The 22,222-nt window shown below is 37.6% G+C and overlaps 1 protein-coding gene across 2 annotated transcripts in view; it reads left to right on the top strand.

Moving 5' to 3' along the window:
* The first annotated feature begins 413 nt into the window (after positions 1–413).
* EPRS1 (glutamyl-prolyl-tRNA synthetase 1) overlaps positions 414–22,222 on the top strand; it is a 64,571-nt gene continuing 42,762 nt past the window's right edge. Inside the window, exons 1-13 of one of the 2 annotated variants that reach the window (XM_068985659.1) lie at positions 414–537; positions 4,492–4,576; positions 7,765–7,864; positions 8,714–8,870; positions 10,187–10,326; positions 11,576–11,670; positions 15,295–15,421; positions 16,171–16,363; positions 17,806–17,977; positions 19,672–19,905; positions 20,787–20,871; positions 21,284–21,343; positions 21,645–21,665. In XM_068985659.1, coding sequence (XP_068841760.1) covers positions 492–537; positions 4,492–4,576; positions 7,765–7,864; positions 8,714–8,870; positions 10,187–10,326; positions 11,576–11,670; positions 15,295–15,421; positions 16,171–16,363; positions 17,806–17,977; positions 19,672–19,905; positions 20,787–20,871; positions 21,284–21,343; positions 21,645–21,665 — 1,515 coding nt within the window. In that variant the 5' untranslated portion in view covers positions 414–491. The remainder of the gene's footprint in view (positions 538–4,491; positions 4,577–7,764; positions 7,865–8,713; positions 8,871–10,186; positions 10,327–11,575; positions 11,671–15,294; positions 15,422–16,170; positions 16,364–17,805; positions 17,978–19,671; positions 19,906–20,786; positions 20,872–21,283; positions 21,344–21,644; positions 21,666–22,222) is intronic. The other variant, XM_068985660.1, reaches the window with a different exon arrangement.

Genomic DNA, 22,222 nt, shown 5'->3' with positions numbered 1-22,222 from the left:
GTAGAGAGTCTGCCCGCAATGCGGGAGACCTGAGTTCGATCCCTAGGTCAGGAAGATCCGCTGGAGAAGAAAATGGCAATCCGCTCCAGTATTCTTGCCTGGAAAATCCCATGGACCGGGGGAGCCTGGCGGCCTACAGTCCACAGGGTAGCAACGAGTCAGACACGACAGAGCGACTTCACTTTCACTTTACGAAGTGTCGTAAAACGTCTTCCGCTTCAGTGTCTCTCCTCGGTCACCAGCTTGGAGCCAGTTGGCCACGTTGGCCCTGCTGACCCTAAAAGACCTCCAGCGCCCACCGCTGGAGGGAGGGGCGCGCGGTGATGACGCACTGCGCTGTGCGGCAAGACGCCGGCCGCGGCGCGGGGGAGGGGCGAGGGTTGCGGCAGCGTCAAGCCGGCGCACGCCACGTTGCAGCTTCTTGCTTTGGGCAGTCGGTTGTGTTTCAGGCGGCCGGGCAGGCGCGCTGACAGACCGGCGGACCGGTGCAGATGGCGACGCTCTGTCTGACTGTGAATTCGGGAGACCCTCCGCTAGGTAAGGGGCCGCGGCCGCAGACCTGTGTGGGTTGCATCAGCCGGGGGAGGGAGCGGGGCGGGGAAGGTCGCCGCGCCCGGGCTTGGCGCAGTGGCGGTCCTGGTCTGGGAGGTTAGGCCTGCCTGTCTCCCCGGAAATATACACGCGGTGGGCTCTGCACCCCTCGCCCTCGGTCCCTGGTGGGTGGATTTGCTCCTGAAGACCTTTCTGGGCGTGGAGGTGGGCGCGGCGTGAGCTCGGGCAAGGCGACGTGGGGGGCTCAGCTTCGGACCTTCTCACCCAGAAAGATGACTCCTAGCTTACTCTTCTCTCCCTTTTAGCAGTGATGTCCCCTGGATACCGAGAGCAGGACGTAGACATAACATTTTTAAAACTTAAAATCCTAGTACTTCATTCCCTCTCTTTTAGCGCTTTCGTCCAACTCCACTTATCTTTATTTACCTCCCTTCCTTCGTTCTCAGAAAAGCTTGTCAATTCCATTGACTCAAGTTTTCTTCACGTTTCACTGGGTTCAAAGGAAACGAGGAAGATGATCATAGAAGCATTTAAAATTTTAACCGTGGTTGCGCCTATAGTAATTAAAGGTGGCAGGGTAATTGCTGGAACACCCAAGTACACTGCAGCCTGATGGGGTTGCTTTACTACACACCCGATGGATGTAGTAAATGTCAGAGCAAGGGTGGGACTTGCCATCTTCCTGATACATCTTAAATTCGATTTGGAATTGCTTATTTAATGTGGCTAGGGTTACTGTGGGTAGATAGCTTAGACTTTCAGCTATTTATTTTATTGCTTTGAGAAATTACACAGAATAATTTGATCAGTTTATTGAGCTTTTATTGTTAATGCATTTCTTAATATAGATACGCAAGTACTTTTCTAATATTTGAAAGGCCCAGATATAGTTGGCCACATCGGGCTGATGCAGTTACTTAGTACATTCTCGTTACAGGGTGTTTTGAGCCTTTTGGAACAAAAAGCACAATTGAATGTTGTTTAAAATTATTTTTTAAATGGTGTTTTAGCATATTGGTTCCAGTAATTATGGGCTAGCCTTACACAAAAATCAGTAAACTCTAATAAAAGAAATGGGTTTGATTCTGCAGTTGAAAAGCGCTAGACAATGTGACCTCATGGTTGAGAGCAAAGACATTTGGTTCCTGGAGATCTGGGTCCATCCTGCCTGCCATTTACTAGTTGTGGAACCTTGGGAAGTTCCTTGTTTGGCATCGTCACAGCTTCCTTGTTTAAGAAACAAGGAATAATATCTTCTACATACTGTTCATGGCCAAAATCAATGAAAACTGTAGGTCAGGTTCCTGACACACTGTAGATTTTTAATAAATAGCTAGTTTTGACTCATGTCACTTAGAAAAGCACCATGAAGATGATAGGCCTGTTTCCTTAGTAAATTAGGAATTTGAGAACCATATCTTCAGTATTCTGGAAGGAGGGTCTTGAAAATTTTTGTTGTCCTTATGAATTATAGACCAACTATAGGATATATAGTTCTATTCTTTTCTTCCTCTTTTTTGTTTTTGATTTTATTGTTCCTAGTTGTTTAATTTGAGTACATTTTGTCTTTAATCAGTAACATTAGATGAAACATTTAGAAAAACATTGCATTGTGAGAATTTCTCTATTTTATATGCATTTACCATCTTTTTTTTTTAATGCTAATATAATTTTAGACTTAAAAAAGTACAAGACTAGAACAGGGAACCTTTTTTTCCTCTAATGCCTTTGGAGAACATACTGCAGATAATACTGCTTCGACACCCCAGAATACACCAAAGTGCATCTCTCTCAAGTAAGAAAGCTCTTTATGACCTCACAAGGCCATAAAAATCAGGAAATACTCGATACAATTCTCTCATCTAATGCGCAGATCCATTCAGATTCCTACACTGTTCCTGTGTTACCTCTGTAGTTCAAGGATCAGAATCTAGGGTCATGCTGTGTGCCTGCTTGTCACGTCTGCCCAGTTTCTTTCAACCTGGAATGGTTTTCTAGTCTTGCTTTCATGGGTTTGACCTCCATGGAGATTATACTTACTTGCAGAATGTCAAGGTTGTTTCTCGTGGCTTCTCATGACTAGACTGAGGCTCCGCGTCTTTGGCAGAAGTAGCACAGAAATGATTCGTTGTTCTTCACTGCAACCCATTGATTAGTGCCTGAGTTTTTTCGCATTACTGATGATCTAATCTTGAGTACTTAAGGTGGTTTCTGACAGCTTTCCTCACTATAGAGTTTTCCCTTGTGCAAACAAGCTTTTTGTGGGGAGATGCTCTGGGACCATGTAAACATTCTACTCCACATCAAACCTTCACCCACTGGTTTCAGCATCCACTAGTGCTTCCTGCCCAACTTGATTATTAGTAAGATGACGCCAGATGGTGATCTTCCATTCTGCTACTTCTTCATGTATTACTTGGAAATTTTTGTGTGTGTGTGAGATCTTTTTCTCATTAAAAAAATATATATAGGAAAATATACTCAATAGGTTATACTCCATATTATTTTTCATTTTCACTTTTTTTCACATTATCAATTTCTTTTTTTAAATAATTTCTTTTTATTATGTAACATTCAGTTCCTTTTCAGTTTCCCCTGGCTGTCTCAAAATTAACTTTGTACAATTGGCTAGCTTTGCATCATTTTCAATTGAGCGTTTTTATTTTCAAAATTAGTTTTATTGAGTTCTTTTTTTTTTTTTTTTGGTGAATTGCCTAAAGTTCACCAGTTTTAAGTTATAAATTGATTGACAGATATGTATAATGTGTAACCACCACAGTTATGAAGTAAAATATTTCCCTCACTTCAGAAAATATCCTCATAGAACTTCATATACATTGTGTGTGTGCTGGGCGCTCAGTTGTCTCTGACTCTTTGCGACCCCGTGGACTATAGCCTGCCAGGTGCCTCTGTCCATGGGATTCTCCAGGCAAGAATACTGGAGTGGGGTGTAGTTCCCTTCTCCAGAGTTCATATACATTGGGTCATGTCAAATTATTTTGTGCATAGGATAATTTTTTGAGATTCATCTATCTTGTTGCTTGTAATAGATCATTAAAAAATTCTGCTGTGTAGGATTCTTTGCTATGGATACTCTAAAACTTAGATTATTTACTTTAGTGGTTAAACTGGCCCTGTTTGCCAGTGGGAGCCCCTCCGAGCTGGCCAGTGGGTCCTTTGGGCATATCTCTTACCATTCTTTGAGTACTTCTTGGTTTCCAGCACAGTGAAATTTTCCAAGTTTGTTTTATACCTTCTCTAGCACAGCCCTGTCCCCAGTGGACCATGGCATTTAGAAACCAGTATCTGGGTGCTAGTTGTCTGTCTTTGATAAATTAAGGACAAAGGATTAATGAATATTTAGTAAACTTTATGATATGCTGAGAGACAGATGACACTTCTTAAATCTGAGTTTTGGCCTGCATTAGACCTGCATTCAAAGCCTGACAACTACATATTTACTCAAGGGCTTTGAGCTAGTTGTTTAACCCCTCCACACCTCAGTTTCTTTGTCTATAAAACAGAGATAAAGGTGCCTGCATCGTAAGGTTACTCCAAAGATTAAAAGTGTTAATGAAGGTAAGGCACATAGCACAGTCCCTGCCCTATAGTAACCTCTAATGCTTTCAAGGATAGCTTTTATACAAAGTACTATTCTGATTTATTCTTTTCTCCTGAGGGAGGGAAAGGTTCATTTCCGTGTCCCCAGCTGGACACTGAGCATTTTCAGAAGCAGTTGGATTATGCCAGGGAATGGTTTCTGGTTTGTTACTTCTCTAAGACCAGAAGGCCATACTTTGCATCTGCAGACTACTGGGAAAAAAATTTACTCCTCACAGTACTTAACATTGTTTTGTTGACTCATCCTTATTGCTTTATGATTCAGGTTTTAAATACTGCATTGTTTATAAAGAAGTCTTTTCATCTCATTATTTTTAGGAGCTTTGTTGGCAGTGGAACATGTGAAAGACAACGTCAGCATTTCTGTTGAAGAAGGGAAAGAGAATATTCTTCATGTATCTGAGTAAGTGTATCTTTGCTTTGGGTACTCAGCAGCATTTTTTAAATATTTAGAGTTAAATGTTGCATGCTTGTTTTACTGGCTGACTGGTAGAATATCCCTAAAAAGGAATATACTTTTCTTTCTTATTCAAGAAGAATTATATCCAACCAGACAGCATTGTAAAGCAATTATTCTCCAATTAAATAAATGTAAAAAAAAATTAATATCCAGAGACTTATATTTGTCGGCAAAGTATCTGATCACATGTATAATCTGTCTAAAAGAAACTGGAAATGTACAGAAAGGTATATGTACATGTGTTTTAATTCTTTTGTAATTCTGGTGGAAAATTGGAAGTTTAATAAAATTAATAATAAGGGGAAATAAATTTGGTAAGTCCACAGCATAGAGTATTAGACATCTGTGAAAAAAGACTTACAAGGAATTTCTAATGTGGATATGTTCATAGTCTAATGTTAATAAAAAAGCAAGAAATAAATGTGAAAGTATATATCTCCAAAGAAAAAAACTGAAAAGTATGCAACACCTTTAATAGTATTTATGAGTTTTGGAGTTGTGGGGTGTTTTTTCCTTTTTACTTATCTGTGTTTTCAAAATTTTCTATAATGAAGGTATACTGTGTATATATATATATATTTTTAATATTGTATATTCTTGATTAAGATGGATTATTTGCATCTCAGGTATGTGGAAGATGGCATGCCCTTGGATTTACCTCTTTCTTTTGGAACTCACTGAAAAGAATTGAAAAGGAAGGGAAATAATTCTCTTGTTTAGGAAAACTGAGACATAGACACAACCAGGTTTCAGATTCTTTTAAGGAATCTTTGCCAGATCGTGGCACTTGAACCAGGTTGAAAGCAGGCTTCAAGGGTATTCTCAAGCAGGGTACAGATATGGAAATGGTTTAAATGGTCTGTAATGAACTGACAGAAAGACTTCTATTGGAGAAAAGGCAGCATACAGAAAACATCCACTCAAACACACCCTCCTTCTCCCCCGACCTCCTTCCTCCCATTGTAGTTGCATCAGAACGTTGATTAGCTCACTTCGTAGTGTTTATACTGGGGGGATCCTGTAAGTTGGAGCCACTGCTGAGCTACATACCATGATTGCTTCTCGTGTACAATTTTTACTTTTCCGTGGAATGGTTGTTTGCCTTGTTCTCTTCTGAAACCTTTCTGATCCCTATGTTTTCTGTGGGACTTGAGGAAGCTTGTGGGCATCTTCTCCTGGGATCCAGTATTCAGAAATTTCATGATAATATGCTTTAGTGTGAGTCCATTTTTCATCTGTTCTGCTGGGTGCTTGCCTGCTCCCTCTAATATGGAAACTTAGAAATCCTCTTCTGGGGATTAGAAAATTTTTTCTTTGATAACTTTCTATTTTCTGTTCTTTATGTGTATGTTTGGATTAGTCTTACTTTCTTCAAGGATCACCTTCATTTTCCATTTTATCCCCCCATTTTTTTTCACTTTCTGGAGAGGTCTTCAACTTTATTATCTCATTTTTCTAGTGAGTTTTCCTTTTTACTGTTGTATTTTTCGTATCTGAGAGTTCTGTTACTTACTATCTAGGTAAAGCATCCTGTTCTTGTTTTATGATTACAAACATAATCACGTTTTTTCATTGCTCAGAGGAAATTTATGTATTCACTTTTAAACTTTTCTTTTCCTTGATTTGTTCGCTTTACATGTGTGTGTTTATTTTGATCACTGTCTTTTGAGTTACAGGCTTTCTTTAAATGTTTGGTAACTCTTGATGGTTTTCTAAGATTTTGACTGGGAGTTTCAGACTCCAAAGTTCTGAACTCCAAGGTGGGCTTGTCATTTGTGAGCTTCACTCTGGGTAATCTGACTGAACAACTTTTCATTTGAAGGAACTTCTGGTGTTAGTATCCTTGGTTCTTTTCCTCCTGGGTAGATCAGATTGTCCAGAGAAGACTTCCAGTGTCCTGTTTGGAAGGTGAGGATGGGCTGGGGCCAGCATATTTTGGAAGCTGAGGGTGGGAAGACGGCTGAGAATCTCAGCATCCAGTGTACGTTTATTCTCTTGTTATCTCTGTCACCCAGCTTGCCACCATGCCACATTGCCCCCACATTGAGAGACCGTCTCTTTTTGTCTTTAGAGAATAAAGCTCCAGTTTTTGCCAGGACTGGGTAAGAGGAGTAGCCAAGCTGTAAAGAATAGGGGTTAGAGGTATCTGTATTTCTGGGTAAGTTTTAAGTAGATTTTTAACCAAGCCTCCTTTAGTCCCTGGTTTTATTGATTTGTAAGTCTTTTGAGGATCCTGAAGTTTAGACTGGATTGGTTTTCAGCTTTGTCCATTGTCCAGTTAAGATTCAGTTTTTTCAGGCCTGTTAACTCCATCTGCTTTCTAGCTTCTGAAAATTTATTGCTGTTGTCTCTTCTACCTCATCTCTTTTTCCTGATGAGTTTGTGTCTGTGTCTTTTTAAACGTTTTACGCGACAGTTTTGGTGAGGTTTGATCAACTAGCTTCTTTATGACAGCATATCCTTGGCTTCATTGCCTTTATTTATTTTAAATCACTTTATTCTTGATATCCCAATTATATTTTCATATTTTCACCACTGGATAGACATGTAGAAACTAATAGTGAGAAGGATCAAACATCATATAGAGGACTTCCCTGGTGGTACAATGGACAAGAATCTGCCTGCAGATGCAGGAGACTGGGGTTCAGTCTCTGGTCTGGGAAGATTCCACATGCTGAGGAGCAGCTAAGCCCATGCGCCACAACTACTAAGCCTGAATGTGACAAGTACTGAAGCCTGCATGCCTGGAACCTGTGCTCTACAACAAGAGAAGCCACCTCATTGAGAAGACTGCACCACAACGAAGAGTAGTCCCTGCTCACCGCAGCTAGAGAAAGTCCGCTCACAGCAACAAAGACCCAGTGTAAAAAATAGAATAAATGATTAATGAAAAAAAACCAACAAAACACCATATAGATAGTGAATTCACTGAAGTGAATTATTGGATTTAGCTGAACATCTCAAAACAAATTAGCGTTTGATAGAATTTAGAACCAACTAAATCTATTTTTTTATTATAGTAGAAAATACTTGCTATATATAAGATTTCTGTTTTTACATTTTTCACATGTCTCATGACTTACTGATTTGTTAGAGCCACAGTGATATTTTATCTCATGCTTATATTCCAGAAATGTGGTGTTCACGGATGTAAACTCCATACTTCGCTACTTGGCTAGAATTGCAACTACAGCAGGGCTCTATGGCTCTAACTTGTTGGAACATACTGAGGTAAGGAAGGAACATTTCCTTGGGTGTGGTTTGGTTTGGTTTGGTTTGGTTTAGGCTTTCGATTTTTTGGACTATTACTCTATTTAAGGGTATAGGATAGTAACAGAGTATTAATCATAGACCAAGTTAGGACTTCTCATCTGACTTTATTTTCAGAAAGAAAGTCTTTGCTCCTAAGTTTCTACTTTCACACCCATACTAGCTGTCCTTTTGGGTCACTTAGTTCTGTCTTCCTCTTCTTGGAGTCCTAGAATTTCATAGCTGGGTGTGACTGCATAGGTTATCTTATATAGCTTTCTTACTTTACAAATGGGGGAGCAGGCCTTGAAAAGTTACATGGGCCCAGGGTCATACACATTTTCCTTTTTAAGTATACACCTTATGTAATTAACTATAGCAATAGCAGATTATCTTTCAGTATGGCACATGAGATGCCTTTTTTCTTCCTGTTTGCATTCAGCTCTAACTTTCCTAAATCTTATAAAATTCAAAATACAAAGAATAGTTTCCAAGTATTTACTTTAAAATTCTGCAAGTGGATAAGTATGTTTGGCTGGGTACCATTTGTTGAGTTTGGTCAGGCTTGTTATTCCTTCCTGCTTCCAGTTCTCATATTTTCCTTTTTCTTCCCTGAAGCGCCTCTCCATACTCCTGGGGGGAAAAAGAGAAAACATAGGAAGATAGCACAATATGTGTTTAAGTGCCAGTTTAGATGCCTGCAGACAATCACAGTCAAATCCACGTAATGGTAAATTCTCTGATTGAGATAAGATAGGCATGTTTCTCACTGAAGTTGTTTGTTTGCTTATTTGTTTAAGTCTAAACCGTGGGATGCATTTCTTTTCACAGATTGATCACTGGTTGGAGTTCAGTGCCACAAAATTGTCATCTTGTGATTTGTTTACTTCTGCAGTCAACGAGCTCAATCATTGTCTGTCTCTGAGAACATACTTAGTTGGAAACTCCTTGAGCTTAGCAGATTTATGTGTTTGGGCCACCCTAAAAGGTATCAGTAATTCTTGAAGAATTTCTGTTTAAATTATTTAATATTTTGGTGGGTCAGGAGTACACATATTTCGGTGTATGTGAACATCTGTCTACCTGGTGGTAGTCACTTAGGATTTTCTGATGAAGGAGTGACCTCCCTGGCTACTTTCTTCCTAGCCAGTTGCAAGAATTCCCCATCCTCTGCTGTCCGTGGAGGTTGGCCCTATCTTGCTGCCCGCAGCTCCTCTCTTGCCTTTGGAACTGTCCTTGTTCCTCATCGTTTATGTCAGCATCTCTCCTGCCTCAGCCATTGCTTGACTCCAGTTGCTTTGCCTCTGATTGCTCAGTATGTGGGTGAGGCGGGTGAGCTGGAATCGTCTCTCTGAGAGATCACTTTTTCCATCCTCTATGAGTAGTTTTCAACAGATCAGAATATGGGATTGATTGAGAGATGGAAAGAGGGCTTGAATTTTGCTGGGTTATTTAAAAGAAAAAAAGAAAAACTGCAGATGCAGCAAATATGCTAGAATGTTTTATCATTCTTTAAAGAGTCAGACACGGCTGAGCGACTTCACTTTTACTTTCCAAATTTGGGTTATATGAGGATTTTTTTTGTTTAATATTCTCAAGTTTTTTTTTGACTGTGCCCTGTGACTTGTGGGATCTCAGTTCCCGAACCAGGGGTATTGAACCTGTGCTCTTGGCAGTGAATGTGCAGACTGCTGGGTAATTCCCTCTCTGTACTTTTTTGGTGGCTTAAACTTTTCTCTAAATTAAACTGTTACAATAACAAGCAACATAAAATGAAGGACTTTTCTAGTTACAACTTTTCATCTATAGGTTTATGACATTTTTATCTACTTTGATTTTTGAATTAATATTCATAAATGGAAGGTGGTATCTTATGGAGGCAGCTTTGTGATGCTAAAGAGTTGCATAAACTCCTTCAGTACCATTTTTGATACTATATCTGAAGAAAAGAGCTACTTCTTAATGTTGATTTTTATTTTTTTTCTGTAGTTGATACACTTCAAGCTTTTCTTAATTATGGAATGTAACATTGGCCTAGTGTGTGTGCGTGTGGCAGTGGTGAAGGCAGGATTTAGGATTCACCTTAGTGAGTTAAAATGAAAAAGAAAATTTTTAATTAATTATTGTGAATTCTTAAAATATGCCAAGTATTAGAAATCATTGCCATGTATACCCAGATTTTTAAAATTTCAATATAGAAGCATAGCTTTAAACCATCTCATTTACTTAAATTAACCATGACTAGAACTTTGCTTTTGATTTTTCTGATATATTGAGTGCTTTTAAACTTACGTTTGCTAATAGGAAATGCTGCGTGGCAGGAACAGTTGGGACAGAACAAAGCTCCAGTTCATGTAAAACGGTGGTTTGGCTTTCTTGAAGCCCAGCAGGCCTTCCAGTCAGTAGGTACCAAGTGGAATGTTTCAGCAACCAAAGCAAAAGTGGTAAGCCTTAAAAACATTTTTTTAATGCTGACATCTTATCTGCCTGAGATCCTAAATCTGAGAAGAAAATTATGTTCATAGTTTCCCCACCCCCATCAATTAAAAAGGATCTTCTTGGAAGAATCTGCTGTTGAATCTTGCCTTGTCTTCACCTGTTTGACTATATTAAGCTTTAATTTCATAATTATATTTCTAGAAGATTGTGATCATCCAGTGTGTGTTCCTTTGGAAATCCAAAGTCCATGTTACTAAAATCTCATTATTTTATAGCTCTACCATCTTTTCTTCCTCCCATATCTTCTGTTCTCTGATTTTTGAACTATTGTGACCATTGAGTCCTGGGTTTCTGTAGAGCCTTTTTGTTTATTCTGTAAGAAGATGTAACATAAAGAACAGTAGAAAAAGGTCCTCTTCTCCAGCTAGAGTTGCTCTGGTTTGATCTATTTTACATACTATGCATGTGTAGTCAAGTTAATTTTTCAAGGTTTTCTGATGCTGTAAAATTTGAAAACTACTGCTTGCTTGTATAAAGACACTAGAGTCATCTCAGTTGTTCTGCTAAAAATCCTCATTGTGCTTTTACCACTGTCCACCTCTAATTAGTCAACAAGCTCTGTTATTACTTCTTGTATCTAGAGATTGATTTTTCTGTCTCCACTGCTGTCGATTTTTATTGACACCTCATTACCCTCTGCGTGTTTTAAGACCGTAGGCTCATCACTGAACTTTTTTCTTTAGTCTCTTTTTTTCTGGTTGAGCCTTTGCACTGTCCCAGGTATTGTCTTAGAAAATACAGATAAGTAGTTCTGTACCTCTGAGGATTCCCCATTGCCTGAAACATAAAAGTCAGCATTATAAGGACCTTCAGGTTTGGACTTAGTCGACTCTCTAGTGTCTTGCCTACCCACCGACATGCGTTCCTAACATTGTACAGCTCTCCCTGCCTTTGAGTCTTACCTGTTCTGTTACTCCTTCCCTTAGCATGACTTCCCTTGTACTCTCTCCATCTGATACGCTTCCACTTATGTTTTTGAGGTCCACCTTGGTTCGTTCTTCCTTTTAAGCATTTTCCTGATGACTTTAAATGCTGTTGGTTGACTTCAGCTGATTTTGAGTCTTCAAGTGCGGGGACAATAATCTAGTCGATTTTTCCTCATAACCATACTTGGTGCATAGTGGGTACTGATATTCAGTGAATTTATTCTTAAACATTTAACCATGTAACTGTTTTTGTTGTTTTGCTTTTCAGGTCCCTGAGAAAAAGCAAGATGTTGGGAAATTTGTTGAGCTTCCAGGTGCTGAGATGGGGAAGGTTACAGTCAGATTTCCTCCAGAGGCTAGTGGGTAAGCAAATATAACTTACAATTGGATTCATTTAGTAGAAAAGCTTTAAGACAATTACCAAATATTTTATAAATCAATAGGTTAATATATAGAAGAAAACTAGTAAGATTTTTAATTTCGGGAGTTAAAATTCTAAATATCTTAATGGTTGTTAAATTATTGATACTTAATTTCTAAAAATTTGTAGTTTTAGCTTATTAAATCGGTAGGAGAGATAGCATTTTAATTTCATTCCAGGCAGAATTTTAATTGTAAGTAGAAAAATATCCATTAATAGGGAAGTTTTATTTACATTTTGAGATTTTGGGGGGTGTCCTTTAATAAGGGTTTGTATTTGTACTCTCAGCATTCCTTTCAGTTATCAGAAGTTACGGTAGATTTAACTTATTTTTTTCCCAAATAAAGCAGGTGGAATCCTGAAAAGCCCAGTCTTACTCGTTTCTTTCTACTATTAGTAGGCAAAACCATTTTCACTCTTGGCAGTCATGGAAAATAATAATATATGACTAGCTAGTTAGGGCAAAGGCTGTTGTGGCTGGAGCCACTGGTGTGGGTCTGCCTGGGTCCTTGCCCAGCACCCCCTAAGGCTGAAGGATGTCTGCCTTCACACGTGTGTCAGCCTCTGTGAACCATGCTGGACAAGCTTTGAGAAAGAACATTGCCAGTGATGCTAATATAATAAAATGCCTTTTATTAAAGCACTTGGGAATATCCAGTGACTCAGCTGGTGAAGAATCTGCCTGCCGTGCAGGAGAAACAGGAAACTCAGGTTCAATTCCTGGATCAGGAAGATCCCCTGGAGAAGGAAATGACAACCCACTCCAGTATTCTTGCCTGGAAAACCCTATGGACGGAGGAGCCTGGTAGGCTACAGTCCAAAGGGTTGCAAACAGTCAGACACAACTGAGTGACTAAGCACACACACACAGTCAAAGCAGTTAGCCTCAGAAACTTAGCCACTGAGAAAATATTGTGCCATATTTTATATATCAGATGGGTTTTTTCCCCCCCACATTTTGTTTAATTTGAGATTTTGCATGCTATAACCTAGTTCTTACCCATCTGTGCTAAACGCAGTGTGTAGACCAAAGGAAGTGGCAAATAACGAAACAGTTCTATTTTATTTGTTCTTACCGTAGTTCTTCCCAAACTATTTCATACGTGTCATTAATAGCAAAACCAGTTTTACAATTCCACAGTTTCCCTTTGCTGATTTAGGTGGTGAATAAAGGATAAGTCAGAAGGAGATGAAAGGCAAATAATGGTTCTGGAAAATACACAGACTGGATCATTAAATGACTGACCAGTGGAGTCAGTCATAAATAGTCCTTATTTTACATTGTTTAATTCCCTCAGACGTCCTGGGTCCCTACCATCCAATATCCTGCCCTTGTGTTCTTGGTGTGAGGGTTCATGGTTGTCTATTGGGTGGTGACTTGAGTGGTTTGATAAAAGTTAAGTTTTTTAGCCATAGTTATGCTATTTGAACATTTGTACCTTTTGAATTTTTTAATATTTTCTGTCACTTCTTAAGAGTCATGAGCTCTGCATTTTATTATTTACTGTATAAAATACATTTATTCTGAATTACATCAGCTGAATACACTTTGGGGGTTTGGAATATAAGTCAGTGTTCAGGTTTAGAAACATTCAAAATCTTGATTTATATCCCCTTACACTGCAAAACAAACTGTCTTTAATTAGTTTTTTAATCTTTTTTTTTTCCTGTGTCGTTCACGAAAGGCCAGAAGGCTTGAATTTTGCCTTTTATTTGTATTCCTAACTAACACACAGATAGATAGCACCTGTTATGTGCAGATACTTAGCAAACACTTTACATGTAGTAACTTATTTAATCGTATCAGCCCTGTGAGGAAGGCACTGTTGTTATCTCCAGTTTTACAAATGGTTTAAGAAACTGATTCACACAGCATTTTAGCAGCTTGCTAAATCCAAACCTACGCTGTCTGACTCTAGTCCATATGACTAAAATTATATGCCTGTGTGGGAAGAGACCAATATAGCATCAGTACTCACTAAATGCAGCGTGGAGCTTATTTTCTTTACCTCTCAGGTTGTCTGTTGAGCGAGATAGTGGTCTTATGAATATTTCATAGTCCTGTTTGCTTTTTTGCGGGTTAGAATTGCACACATTTCAGATTCAGAAATACTATCCTTAAGTAAATAGTTTGATTTCATTACTTCTCTTAAGATTGTATGTAAAGCGCATTAACTGTCAGTTAGTAGTTACTGATTATTAGCCTTTTTTTTCTCTTCATAACATGTTATGGGGTGTAACACTTTCAGTGAAAACTGCACAAAGTATTTCTGTTTCATTTTCAGAACTCACATTCCTTTGTTTTGTTTTTAAATAAACTTTAAGTTTGGGAATAGTTTTAGATTTATAGAAATATTATAGAAATAGTTTAAAAAAAAGTTCCCTTGTACCTGTACTCAATTTTCTCTAATGTTAACATTTTTCATTACCTTTGTCAAAATTAATGAACCAATTTTGATATATTGTTAACCTAAACTCCATACTTTGTTGTATTTCATTAGTTTTTCCCTAATGTCCTTTTTCTCTTCTAGGGTCTTATCTGGGCTGCCACTTTGGTGCTTTATTTTATGCAGAAAGTTTTGAATGCTTTGCATTGTCCTTGTCTGTGTTAACCTGTGCATATAAACCCTTTAACATTGAATCATTGATCTAGAATGCTGCATGAGTATCTTCAAAAATGATTGATTTTACAAATGATATAAAGGCATACAAGTGGTTGTACTTTTCCCTCCTCTCTTGACATCAACTGAGATCAGAGGTGTGCATGAAATTAGGTGACTTGGAATGGTGCAGTTGTGGCTGCTGTTATTGATGAAAAGTGTATTTCCAACAGTAGTGGTATAGAATGTTGCTATTGCCCACTTCACTGAAGAGGAGGATGTTGATATGTGATATTATTAGCCATGCCTCTGATTTGTTTTATTCTATGTAATGGTCAACTGCCCATAGAATAGAATAGTGTTTTCGTAGATTGTGATCTGTGGAATGTTGGTACTGGATGAAACCTTTAAGATCATTTAGTTAAAATCTTTTTGTTTTGGGTTCTGAGAAAACAGAAGCCTAGAAAAGTACAATCGCTTTCCTGAGGCTTCCTAATTTTCATGTGCTCTTCTATTTAATTATCAGAGCAACGATGGCATCCTCAGAGGGGCCTCTGTCTTCTGTGTGGAGAGCGGGTGTCCAGTTTTCAATCGCATCAGGTCTTATTAAAGAGACATACTGCCGGGTGGCATAAGCAGTTTTCCTGTAACTAAATTACCTTTCGTTCCTCAGTAAAAAAGGAAAATGGAGATTAGCCTTAAGGTTTAATGTTTGCAAATAACTTGCTCCTTTGTGATTTTTTTTACATACGAAGTTGTTTCTTACAGTAATTTACTAAATGTTGTAGTTTTTTTTTTTTCCTTCCTCAGGGTCAGATTTTCTATTACAGTATTTCTTGTTAGCTACTAACATAAGACTGGAATACCAACTAGAAGGGTTTTTGTTTAGTTCTCCTCGAAAAGGTGAAGTTTAGGAATGTCGTTGAAGCCTGTTACTAAGTCTCCTTATAACTGTTTCTGCTGCAGTTACTTGCACATTGGGCATGCAAAAGCTGCTCTCCTGAACCAGCACTACCAGGTCAACTTTAAAGGGAAACTGATCATGAGATTCGATGACACAAATCCCGAAAAAGAAAAGGAAGATTTTGAGAAGGTAATTAAAGGTGTACCAATGACCCTTTGTCGGTAAAGTTAATTAAAATTAGAGGGTGACCTGATACCTTCATGGTGTGAAAATAAATCTTGTTCTCATAACTTATTTTGCTCTTCTGTAAAAATATATATTTGTCTGAGACTTAAACCAAGAGTTACTCAGTTCCCATATGAAAAATCTTCAATTTATCTTTTTTCTCTTCAACTGTTATAAAGTTTATTTAAGTGCTACATTTTCTTACAAGTATCAGTTTCTTAAATGAATTGGTTCCTAGAGTCAGATTTCCTTTTTGTTATGTAATTTTATAAACAAGCAAACACTAAGTAGGTATTGGAAAATGTGATGGTTTCCTAGCCTCTTATATTGTCTATTTAGAAGCACTGTATTTCTATTTATTTATTTTATTTATTTATTTTTTGTTGTTGTATTTCTATTTAAAGAGAGGACGAATAATTGTCAGCACTGCCAATAATAATCAGCTTTTCCAGAATAAATGGAAAGCACCATGAGATCAGCTTTCTCAGCTGAAAACTTGGAGGCTAGTATAACAAATTTCTCTCTCCCTCTCTCTCTTTTTTTTTTTTCCTTTTTCTTTTCTGGTCTAATATCATACAACTTCCACAACCATTTTCAGGCTGTGTCAGACTGATGTGTATTACTACATTTGTCCAAATGCAGTATCAAGGATTGAAAATACACAAGAAAATAACAAAAGATAAACTGGGGATTATTTTGGATTCTTACTGCAGGTTATTTTGGAGGATGTTGCAATGTTGCATATCAAACCAGATCAATTTACTTACACCTCGGATCATTTTGAAACTATAATGAAATATGCAGAAAAGCTAATTCAGGAAGGGAAGGCTTATGTCGACGATACTCCTGCTGAGCAGATGAAAGCGGAGCGTGAGCAGAGGATAGAATCCAAACATAGAAAAAACTGTAAGGCACATTTAGTGTTCTGTGTTTTAATTGATATTCTTCTTGTATTCTGCTTCAGTAGAAAATTTCTTTTTCTAATGAAAGATGTTGGTTTGAAACACATTTGGGAATATGTTTCATACATTAATTCATCTCTTAGAAATCTTTTTCCTTTCTCTGCCATCTTTACATTGTTACTTTCTAGCATCACAAGTGCATGTGAAGTGTGTGTGGTCTCAGCGTCTCGCTACCTGTAGTCTTTTTTTTTTTTGTAGTCTTTGCATTGCTGTTCAGTTCTTGTGAATGATTTCTTCTGCAACTTTTTGTGATTCTCTCAATTTAAATATTTAGCCTTTCTAATTAGGATGTTTGATGGTAATGTTAGCCATACCCAAATCTTCCTGTCAGCCTGTACGTGTGAAGATTCTATGTAAGCCTTATGCTACCCTGTGTCTGAAATACCACTTGACAAAAAAAGTATGTCTTTGTTATTACTTATCCCTGAGCTTCTGAGTCTGGTTATTTTTATTCTGTAATTATGTTGCAGAACATCTTGAGTGTCACATTTAGGAAATACAGTAGTAAATTCAAATTGTTAGGGAAGTCTGTCTTTCTCTCCCGCCTCCCCGTTTTACAGTTTCTTTACATTTTCAAAAATGATTAGCAATTGGACTTTAGACCTCACTTGATTCTTTGAGAGTTGATAATGTGTCCCTTGTATCTTCAGTAGTTTCCACAGAAGAATCGTTGTTTAACAGTTCTTTCTTACTCATACGAGGCATATGAGTCCTAATATAGATAAGACGGTGTAGTCAGTAGGGATATAGAGATCTTCTCTGCCTGGGATAAACTTCTGTTACTCTCTGTTTTCTGTCATCTCTCTTTTTTTTTCCTGTATATAAGAGTAGCCTGTTTTCCAGTGGAATGGCCAAAGGTGCTTTTGGGGAGCCCGCTAGCTCAGGCTTTGGGCCCAGATTGTGTTCTTTAGATGGACATGGGCTGCAGTACCAACCCCTGGGCTAGGTCAGACCAGTGTGTCCTCTGGGCAAGAGGTGGCAAAGGAACAGAATGCTTCTGCTTCAGACACCCAGTGTTCAATCTGAGGAGGCCTGGCCAGTTGTGCCATGATGGGAACGTGGAAAAACTGGATAAGAGAAACCTTCAGGCCTCAGACGTCCACTCTTACCCCTCACCAGTACTATATTAGTGGAATATATTGACTTCTAAAATAGAGCATATTCAAATGTTTTGTGGGACTTCTTTATTAAAAAAAAACAAACACATTTTCACTTGGTATCAGATACTGGAACCATTAAGTACTTTTAAACTAGTGGAGTGTGCTTATAATATAAAATCAGAATGTGAAAATTTTGTGTCAGATTAGAAGACTGTTAAAATAATTTGTTTTCAACCAGATTAGCAATGCTGATTAGGTAAACTGTAGTATAACTCTCATTTTATAGCTGTGGAGAAGAATCTGCAAATGTGGGAAGAAATGAAAAAAGGAAGCCAGTTTGGTCAGTCCTGTTGTTTGCGAGCAAAAATTGACATGAGTAGTAACAATGGCTGCATGAGGGACCCGACACTTTATCGCTGCAAGATTCAACCCCACCCAAGAACTGGGAATAAATACAAGTAGGTGTATTGCTTTCGTTATGCTCAGTAGCTTCCTGTGCTTTTGCTTTGAGGCTCTCTGTAAACTCGGGGTAGGGAGTTGCTGCAGAGTAGTCAAGAGAGCTGGATCTTTGTTCTTCCATGGATTAAATGGCCAGTAGGGCAGGCAGCCTAGCCTCCTGGGCTGTCATTCACTTGTCAATTAAGATTATACTAGGTTATTTTTAGGATGGTTTCCACCTATAAAGTTTCCTGAGTCTGCCGAAAGTTGCTTTGTATGTACTGATTAGGTATACCATGGTGTGTATTTTTAGATGAAGATACTTCTTTTCCTGTTATAAACTTTGATTCTGCTAGGTGTAAGTTGATTCGTAGATGTGATAGAATTGAAAATTTAAAGAAATGTGAACATTACAAAAAAATATCATGTGTTTTTTCTACTTTCGGTTGATTTTCTGTGTGGGTTTTCAGATTAACAGATTTTTTTTTTTTCCTTTAAATGCCCCTCACCCTGCCATTAATTTATATAATAACCACAGAATATATTTTCTTATACTTTGAAGAAGCCTGCTGCTGCTGCTAAGTCGCTTCAATCGTGTCCGACTCTGTGCGACCCCATAGACAGCAGCCCACCAGGCTCCCTCATCCCTGGGATTCTCCAGGCAAGAACACTGGAGTGGGTTGCCATTTCCTTCTCCAATGCATGAAAGCGAAAAGTGAAAGTGAAGTCACTCAGTCGTGCCCGACTGTTAGTGACCCCATGGACTGCAGCCTACCAGGCTCCTCCATCCATGGGATTTTCCAGGCAAAAGTACTGGAATGGAGTGCCATTGCCTTCTCCTGCCTATTGTTTACAAATAATGAATTGTAACTCTTGAAGAGATGGATGACTGTAAATGATTACCTGGTTTCCTAATGTGATTTTCTTTAAACTTGGGGGTGCAAATGTGTACGTAGACAAACACTTCATGTATATATGGGTGTGTGTGTGTTTATATGTCCATTTTTAACAGGATATTTACTCCTTGTTTTACTAAACAAATACTCTGAGTACATTTGGAAAAGTATATTTGGATGTACATTTTTAGTGTCAAATAATCTCAAGCCATAGTGTAGTAGCATCTTAATTAAATTATATCTTAAAAATTAGAAGGTATAATGCAGTGATATACCTTAAAAAATTCAAATGAAAATGCATGTGTTGTGTACATTTTTTAAGACAGAAATTGTTTTTACAACTGTTCCATCTTAAGTGGAATTACCTACTAATTTTCTTCTCTTTTACTTTGTCAGAGAAGGAAAAACACTGTTCTTGAATGCATTTTTAATTGTGAAGGTATTAAACCTAGAGATTTACTTGTGTGGAATTTATTTAAGATACTGAAAAACTCAATTTCCTCAAAATTATTACTTTCCTTCCATGGTATACATTGGCTATTACAGAAATATGATTATAGAATTCACTGCAGCAATATCCAGTTATTTTGTAAATTGCAAATTAGCCTTTTTGTTTGTTTGAGTGTTGAGTAACTGCTTCATTGTCCTCAACGTCTGATAAAAAATTTTGATGTACTTTGAATATTATGACTCATAACACCTGTTGTTTTAAGAAACTCTTATTTTGTAAAGAATTATATTTTAGTATTGTTGCTTATAATGTCTAAGATGAAAAGGGTAAAATTCTTTACTGATTTTCAAAAATACTCTTTTTCTAGTGTTTATCCGACATATGATTTTGCCTGCCCCATAGTTGACAGCATTGAAGGTGTTACACACGCCCTCAGAACAACAGAATACCATGACAGAGATGAACAGTTCTACTGGATTATTGAGGCGTTGGGCATAAGAAAACCATTTATTTGGGAATACAGTCGGCTGAATCTCAACAACACAGTGCTGTCCAAAAGAAAACTCACGTGGTTTGTCAATGAAGGACTAGTAGATGGATGGTATGTTTGCTGTTATCTAGAATTGAGAGGAAGTAAAACTAATTTTAAACTGCTTGGAGGTTTGGGGAGGATGAATGGGCGGGGTTGAAATGGGTATGCCTGTTGGGTTTCTGGTCCTTCTCTTTCTGTTATCCAGTTTCTCAGGTATTCCCTTTTGTTTTAATGCTGCAAACTTGGAGTGCCCATGTTTGGGACTAGAAAAAGTTTGAAAATCTCTGAATGAAATCTGTTCAGTTGAGTCACCATACTTAAAAGCCTAAGAATATTTTTTTTAACCTGAATTAACTAGAATGTGTATATTTTTGTTAGCATCATGTAATAGTGACACATCTTAAGTATGTATTGAATAATGTGTAATTTTAGATAATTACTCTGGAGCAGAATTTGATAAAGGGCAAGTTTACCTTGGGCCCCATACAAAGGGTGTTATTGCAAACGTAACTGAAAATTGCAAATCTCTACCGAATATTAAGTAACCAACATATATGTATTTTACAACCCAGAAGACTTTATAAAGTGCATTTGGACATGAATGCCAGAATAACCGTCTCTTATCTGTGTCTCACGGTCATATGTAGAATAGAGACCTTGAATGTTTGTTAAATGAAAAGCAAATGAGAATGTTGTAGTGCTTGGGTTTTCTGTATTTGAAGATGGCGCCTCTGTGTCTTTTTTCAAATGTACTTTTACTGTTTGCAGTAGTACATTTATTTTACTTAGTAATAATTGACTAGTAATTAGTATTCTGCCTAATTACTGTAACCAGCTGTTAGTTCAGATCCTTAAGAAACTGACTATAATATTCAGAAAGGTATTTTGTACTCTCTGTACCTACATATTGGAAACATCTCCTGGGTTCTTAAAACTTGCCTGTTTCCCAGGGATGACCCACGGTTTCCTACAGTTCGTGGTGTGCTGAGAAGAGGGATGACGGTTGAAGGACTAAAACAGTTTATTGCTGCTCAGGTGAGTTACGGTTTCTTTTCCAGCTTCTCTGTTTGGACTTTCAAAAGGATTTAATATCCTTTTGGTCTTTATTCCTGTTGTTCTTTCTACTCCTTGCTTGTTCCTTACAATGCAAGAGCAGAGTGCTTTTGAAAAAAATAAACACCAATAATAGTGGAAAATTGAGAATGTCCTAAACTCCTATGCTAGGGTTGGACAGAGGCAGCTGTGGTGTTTCTACCCAGTGAAGTGTATGACTGTTGACGCTTAACTGTTCAGGGTAACCAGATTGGTTTGTACACACTTAAGTTTTATATTCCAGTGGAAGTAAACTTGTAATTATTGATTGGGTTTATTTTCTAGCTTGCTTAACGTAAAATATTCTAGTTAATACTTCTTTCCCTTGAAGCCATTTTTTAAATTGTTTTTCTAGGGTTCTTCACGTTCAGTTGTGAACATGGAATGGGACAAAATTTGGGCATTTAACAAAAAGGTACATGTTTTGACTCTTGGTCCTCTTTTCTCTTGTCTAACTGCTACATGATAGAGTACATGTAGAATTCATTAGTGTGCTCATAGTAGTGAAAACTTTGTGAAGAATATTGTAATTTTGCAGATTTTCAGGAAAATGGAATGTTTTACTTTTTTAAACATGTAACGTGCATTAAGCTGATAAACTATACCAAACAAGTAACAATGATCAAAACAAACAAACTTGGAGTATTAGGGAATGGTAATAGCTTTTTCCTTGAATCTTTTTTGAACACTTTGCATTTCATTTTTCTGCTTTCAAGCTGCGAGCTCTCTGTAAGAAGGTATTACTTAATGCTTTTATTTGGCTTACTTATTTAGCACATAGCTTTTAGCATATTACATGTTATAACTTGAGATGTTATACAGCTTTGAAGCACAATCACATTTATATAAGGGACTTGCTTATACAAACCCACTGAAAATGCATTATTCCTAGTTTAAAATAACATGTCCTCTAGTTTTCTTAGTGGCAAAGGGAAGACTTGGCTAACTCCATTCACCTGTTCCCTTGTGTACTTAGAGGACATAGTTTTAAAGTTACATGTTTCGTTGAATTATATCAAAGGTTCGTTAATTATAATTCCTGTGTATTATTGAATCTAGCTTTAAGAAAAAAACTGTCTTGAATAAAAGTCAAATGAGGAATACTGCATATTGACCTTGTTAATTGGAAGCAGATGCTTAGACACTATAATAAGGCAAATCATTAAAGTGCCATGTTTTAAACTATGGTTTCTGTGATTGTGTTCTGTAAATTCTTTTTTTTTCTTTTTAATTTGTATTGCTGCTTGATTGTGCTGATGCCTTGCTTCAAAAAATAGATGCTTGTCTCGCATGT

This window comes from Capricornis sumatraensis, chromosome 14 (assembly GCF_032405125.1).
Source record: "Capricornis sumatraensis isolate serow.1 chromosome 14, serow.2, whole genome shotgun sequence".
NCBI lineage: Eukaryota > Metazoa > Chordata > Mammalia > Artiodactyla > Bovidae > Capricornis > Capricornis sumatraensis.
Note: the sequence above shows the minus strand (reverse complement) of the source record. Positions and strands in the feature narration are given on the sequence as shown.